This window comes from Macaca fascicularis, chromosome 10 (assembly GCF_037993035.2).
Source record: "Macaca fascicularis isolate 582-1 chromosome 10, T2T-MFA8v1.1".
NCBI lineage: Eukaryota > Metazoa > Chordata > Mammalia > Primates > Cercopithecidae > Macaca > Macaca fascicularis.
The window spans coordinates 31,370,250-31,376,977 of NC_088384.1; the positions used below are offsets into that span (position 1 = coordinate 31,370,250).

The 6,728-nt window shown below is 51.7% G+C and overlaps 1 protein-coding gene across 1 annotated transcript; it reads left to right on the forward strand.

Annotated features, from left to right (window-relative positions):
- The first annotated feature begins 3,751 nt into the window (after window positions 1-3,751).
- LOC102145385 (metallothionein-1E) lies at window positions 3,752-4,090 on the forward strand. The gene has a single exon (XM_045363914.3). The coding sequence runs from the start codon at window positions 3,824-3,826 to the stop codon at window positions 4,007-4,009; it is 186 nt and encodes a 61-aa protein (XP_045219849.2). The 5' UTR covers window positions 3,752-3,823; the 3' UTR covers window positions 4,010-4,090.
- The last annotated feature ends 2,638 nt before the right edge of the window (window positions 4,091-6,728 follow it).

Here is a 6,728-nt window from a genome sequence, read left to right on the forward strand (position 1 = left end):
GGCATGTGGGCGGAGACTGCATGACTGGGCATCTGCTGTGTCTGAGCATGTGTGGGCAGTGGTCCTAGACCCCACCATGTCTGGACAATGATGTAGAGCGCCTCAGCATCGCCAGTCTAGACTGTGTCTATGGAGAGCAGAAAGTTGTCTAGGGCTGCCTGGGGAACTGTGAGGCCAGCTATATCACCCTCACCGCAGATGGTGACATTATGTACAGTGGTGGCAGGAGCAAGGAGGGAGGGAAGAAAGACCTTGTCCAGCTTTAGTCACAAAATACCCAGTGGAAGACACCAGTGCCAATCCTGTGGGTTTCCTTGGGACTTCACACTGGCTTTCTTATCTGCTCCAGATCCATTCAGCAGTCACTGAGTTCCTGCCAAATATGTCATAGCACCAGAGGCCAGGAGCAGGGTCTGCAGCAGGACAATTCCCATTTTCAGGAAATGCCTGGAGCTGCCAGTCCCTGGGGGAAGGGAAAACACCTTTCAGCCATATGCAGGCCAAGAAGACCGATGTCAGTAGCTTTGTGATATTTATTTTATTTATTTTTTATTTATTTATTTATTTTTTTTTTTTTTTTGAGGCGGAGTCTTCACTCTGTCGCCCAGGCTGGAGTGCAGTGGCACCATCTCGGCTCACTGCAAGCTCCGCCTCCTGGGTTCGCGCCATTCTCCTGCCTCAGCCTCCGGAGTAGCTGGGACTACAGGCGCCCGCCACCGCGCCCGGCTAATTTTTTGTGTTTTAGTAGAGACAGGGTTTCACCGCGTTAGCCAGGATGGTCTCGATCTCCTGACCTCGTGATCCGCCCGCCTCGGCCTCCCAAAGTGCAGGGATTACAGGCGTGAGCCACCGCGCCCGGCCTGTGATATTTATTTTTTTAATATTTTTTTTGAGACAGTCTTGCTCTGTCACTCAGGCTGGAGTGCAGTGGCGTGATCTCTGCTCACTGCAACCTCCGCCTCCTGGGGTCAAGCAATTGTCCTGCCTCAGCCTCCCAACTAGCTGGGATTACAGGCACGTGCCACCACACCTGGCAAATTTTTGTATTTTTAGTAGAGACAGGGTTTCACCATGTTGGCCAGGCTGGTCTCAAACTCCTGACCTCAGATGATTCAGCCTCCCACAGTGCTGGGATTACAGGTGTGAGCCACCGCACAGGGCCTGTGGTATTTCTGTGGGGATCCACAAATTGTGTGTAAAAGCTGATGATTACAGCAAGAATGTGAACAGTAACAGTTCTCCATTTAAAGCAAAGTTTTGTCTTTATCTGGGTATCAGAAGGACCCTCTGGGCCACTGTCACTCCCTGTACTCTGAGAGTCACCCTAGTACTACGGGGCACACACAGAAAACAGCAGCCTGCTTGCTTTGAAAGGAAAGGCATCTTTAATCACCAATGCCTGGAGAAATTATTTTGTTTCCTTCTTCCTTCCATCTTGTTTCCTAATTTCTTACCCAAATTTGGAGTCTAAGGGAGTTTAATGTCCCACATGCACACATCGGGCCTACAGATGCTCTCCCTTGAGTTGACTGGGATGTGTCCCAAGCACAGGAATCCCAGCAGTATCAGCTCAGTACAGAACCACCATGCTCCGGACACAGGCTTGGGTAAGACATGTCAAAATTAAAATACTAGGTAAGAGAAGTACCTGATTTGGTAGAAGTTGGGGAGGAATCCTTGAATTTCATGGCCAGAAGGAGCCACTGCCCCTTTTGTTTAGTAAGACCAGACAGTAACAGAAGCCAGTTGTGAGCTGTGAAAGTGGTGGGTGAAGCAGGGGAGGCTCCTCTATGGTGGGACCCTGGACAAGGGAAGCCGAATGTGTGAAGAAGGGGTGTGGAGGTGTGCGGTGCCCTGGGACACGAGGGCAAAGTTTTCAAGCCTGAAACAGGGCACTGTAGGAAGATGTGCTGCCATTCAGCAGTGCGGGCCCTCGAGCTAGCAGTCCATGTGCAGAGGGGCCAGTTCTGAGACCAGTTTGGAGAGTCAGGCAGTGACCCAGTGGCCGTGCCATCATTCCTTCAGCCTGCCCCCTCTTTAATCCCAGAGAGTGCTCTTTCTTAATACTTCCTTTAAACTACTAAATTGTTCCCATTCCATGGGGAGTGGGCTAAGCTTTACAGGCTAGGAAATGTAGGTTTTCTGAGATGGAACCAACTACACAAGGAGGAGGAAGGCACTAAGGCCATAGGATGAGACCCATGATAGGGCTGAGCATTTGGAAGCCAACCCTGGTTGCTTTTCAAGAATTGCTTTGTGGCTGGGTGCAGTGGTTCACACCTGTAATTGCAGAACTTTGGGAGGCTGAGGCAGGTGGGTTGCTTGAACCCAGGTGGTCGAGACCAGCCTGGGCAACATATGGGACCCCCCCCCCCCACCCCGCCAGCTCTGCAAAAAAATTAAAAATTAGCCAGGCGTGGTGTCATGAGCCTACTACTAAGGAGACTGAGGCTGGAGGATCGCTTGAACCTGGGAGGTCAAGGCTCCAGTGAACCATGATTGTGCCATTGCACTCCAGCCTGGACGACAATTTGTTTTCTAAATTGCTTTTGAAAGTCTGCTGCATTACCCATTCCACAAAGCAGTGGTTTTCAAGTACTTTTATCACTGGTATTCTTTTATGAAATGAAATCAGTAGAACTTTCCCTGCTCCGAATAAGCAAGGGTGGGAACCTGTCTACCTCCCACAGATAGCATAATGTGCCTGGCACAGAGGAGCCAAAAAAAGGTGATGGGAACTGAGAGAGGACAGCAAATGTTACAAAAGACTAAGCAATTGAGAAAACAGAACAAGACCACAGGTGACTGTTAACGCCTCCACAGTGGACCAAGGTAGGACAGAGAGCTGGCAGCACGGGCATCACCGTCAGGTTGGCAGCAGGAAGGCCTCGCTAGGGAATTGAGTACAGTCATCTAACTAGTTTAAAAGTATAGAAAGGATGACTAAGTCTACTGGAGAAGTCATAGAAATGGGGGAGGGGCAGGCAATGGCTGATAGTACATGCATTTGTAAGGCGATGAGTATTGCAGTCAACAAAACAAACGGGACTGCCCTCCCAGAGGCCAGGCATTAGTTAGTTTAACCATTTAATATAAAGAAGTTAAAATTGGCCAGGCACGGTGGCTCACACCTGTAATCCCAGCACTTTGGGAGGCCAAGGTGGGCGGATCACGAGGTCAAGAGATCGAGACCATCCTGGCTAACACAGTGAAACCCCACCTCTTCTAAAAATACAAAAAAAAAAAAAAAAAAAAAAAAAGCCGGGCATGGTGGTGGGTGCCTGTAGTCCCAGCTACTCGGGAGGCTGAGGCAGGAGAATGGCATGAACCCAGGAGGCGGGGAGCTTGCAATGAGCCGAGATTGTGCCACTGCACTCCAGCCTGGGCGACAGAGCAAGACCCCATCTCAAAAAAAAAAAAAAAAAAGTTAAAATTACAAATGCAGTAAGTGCTTAAAGGAGAATAAGTGCAGGAATGAGAGCAGCACAGACTCCCACGGTTTTAGAAAAAGCTCTGTCACTGCTAGATTGGAAACAAAAATCCATAAATCTGGCCGGGCGTGGTGGCGGATGCCTGTAGTCCCAGTTACTTGGAGGCTGAGGCATGAGAATCGCTTGAACCCAGGAGGCGGAGGTTGCAGTGAGCCGAGATGGCGCCACTGCACTCCAGCCTGGGCGTCAGAGTGAGAACTCTGTCTCAAAAAAAAAAAAAAAAAAAAAAAAAAAAAAAAAAAAAAAAAAAAAAAAAAAAAGAGTGCACTTTCCAACTGCCTGACTGCGTTTTTGCCTTACCGGTGGGAGCTCCAGCATCTCCTTGGCTCGAAATGGACCCCAACTGCTCCTGCGCCACTGGTGGTTCCTGCACGTGCGCCGGCTCCTGCAAGTGCAAAGAGTGCAAATGCACCTCCTGCAAGAAGAGCTGCTGCTCCTGCTGCCCCATGGGCTGTGCCAAGTGTGCCCAGGGCTGTGTCTGCAAAGGGGCGTCGGAGAAGTGCAGCTGCTGTGCCTGATGTGGGGACAGCTCTGCTCCCAGATGTAAATACAGCAACCTGCACAACCTGGATTTTTTTTTTAATACAACCCTGAGCCATTTTCTGCATTTCTTTTTATATTAAATATGTGATTGTTTTATTGTCATAAAAGAATTTTGACTTGAAAAAAAAAAAATTCCATAAATCTGCAACGTCTCAGTTAAGAAAGAAAGGCTGGGCCAATGCAGATTTCAAATGGGAGAAAGTCATACTGTCAGTGAAGGCTGCCCGTGGCCAGAAGGCACCAGGGGATTAGCACCCTGGACTCAGCGTTGCTGGGAAACGGGGCCCCAAGGCTGGGGGCACAGTGTTCAAAGGGCGCCTACCAAAGAGGGGAGCACAGGGCAAGGAGGAGCTGCAAGGGGGCTTGGCTGCCAAAGTGAATTCTGAGGAGAAAGGTATTGCTGCCTGCGATGTGCAGGCAACACAGAATACGAATGGAATCAGCAGGCAGGAGAGGCAGATAAGGACGCAGCCCCTTTCTTGTTTCTGTTTTCTCACAAGCGATGAAAGTGGAAAAGAGGGTGAGCAGGTGGCCTGCACATGTGCCTCCTGTGCTGCGGCCCCTCCCAGGACCATCAGCCAGGCCCCGGGGAGGGAGCCAGCCACAGTGTGACCGGCTGTTCTCTGATGGGAAGAGAGCCTTGGATAGACTGAAGCGAAGACGGTTCTGCAAGGACAAGGCCGACCCAAGGCATTGCGTTTTTTCAGAGAGGGAGAATTAGACTCCCACCAAGCAGACACCAGAGTCACTGGTTGGTGAGTGACAGTGGGGTCACAGTGGCTGCATGTCCTCCCCCAGGGCGAGCGTGACTGTGCTGACCTGGGTGGGGTAGCATGCACACCCCCCTGGCAGCCCTTTGTTGCTCGCTGATGACGAGTTTGGATGATCCCGCCAAAAAGCATACTGAGATGTAGTCTCCAGTGTTGGAGGTGGGGCCTGGTGGGAGGTGCTACCCTTGTGAGATGTGGTTGTGTAAAAGCCTGTGGCACCTCCCCACACTCACGCTCTCACCCCTGCTCGGGCCTTGTGCCGCACCTGCTCCCACTTCCCTTTCTGCCAGGAGTAAAAGCTCCCTGAGGTCTCCCAGAAGCCAAGCAGATGCTAGTGCCATGCTTCCTGTGCGGTCTGCAGAACTGTGAGCCAATTCAACCTCTTTTCTCTATAAAGTACCCAGTCTCAGGTATTCTTTTATACCAACACAAGAACAGCCTAACACACTCACATATCCGACATTAACGCGAAACCAACTCAGCTATGTGTATACACAAGCTCCCCTGTTTTAAGAACGTGCTGTTGGCCGGTCGAGGTGGCTCACGCCTGTAATCCCAGCAGTTCGGGAGGCCGAGACTGGTGGATCACGAGGTCAGGAGATCCAGACCATCCTGGCTAACACAGTGAAACCCCGTCTCTACTAAAAATACAAAAAATTAGCCAGGCGTGGTGGTGGGCGCCTGTAGTCCCAGCTACTTGGGAGGCTGAGGCAGGAGAATGGCATGAACCCAGGAGGCGGAGCTTGCAGTGAGCCGAGATCGCACCACTGCACTCCAGCCTGGACAACAGAGCAAGACTCCGTCTCAAAAAAAAAACCAAAAAGAACGTCATCAAAATAGGAGGCCCCACCTGAGATCAGAGAACACAGAGTCTCCCCCTGGCAAAAGGAGCGCCAGAGGCAAGACAGACACCCCCAGCCACCCAGGGTGGCCACATCTGGGCACTGGAGGAAGTGTCGCGGCAGTGAGGACTCCTTGTGGCTGAGACATTGGCCCAGCCCCACCTTGGCACAATTGCCAAAGACTCCACTAGATGCTCCCATGAGCTGCGCAGCCCAAGGTTGCGGTCAGAGATAGTAAGGCCACCTGGGTGACAGCGTGATCTGCTGCACGCCCCTCCCCTCCCCTCTTTGTCTTTGCTTTGTGCTTTCTTTTCCTTGGAAGTGGCAGGTGTACATTTCTGGCTCTGAGCCCATGTCAGACCCCCGAAGGAGCCCCCACTGTCCTGATCCCCTGCACGGCAGCCCACCACAAGCAGCAGGCACACGCGGTGGGAATCAGGTAACGCAGTTTCTCCGGGAAGCCCCTTCCATGGAAGGCCACTCTCTGCTGCTGCTGCAGCCCGCTGGCCCTGTGCCCTTTCAGGATCAGCCCTTCGACCCCAGCCTAGGGCCCTGGCCAGGCCTCCACTGCCAGCCCCAAGGCTTAAAGCACAGCGTGTGCCTGCCAGATCTGACTCCAGAGGATGGAGGAAAGGCCCGATACCACACACACCCCGGCCACAGCAGAGAGCAGCACACTCCTGGTGTGCTGGAGAATTTCTAAGGTGCAGCACCCTCTTGACAGGTACACCAGGAGGTTTAATACTTTGTATTACCTTGGTAACCAGAGAAGAGGAAGCATTAAAACTCAAAAACAGTGCTGTGTGTAGTGGCTCACACCTGTAATCCCTGCGCTTTGACAGGCCAAGGTAAGAGGATCGTTTGAGACTGGGTGTTCAAAGCCAGCCTGGACAACACAGGTTGTATTTACCTCTACAAAAAATAATTTTTTAAAAAATTGGCCAGGCATAGTGGCACACACCTGTGGTCCCAGCTACTGGGGAGGCTGAGGCAGGAGGATCACATGAACCCAGTAGTTCAAGGCTGCAGTGAGCTATGATCGCACCACTGCACTCCTCCTAGGCAACAGAGCAAGACCCAGG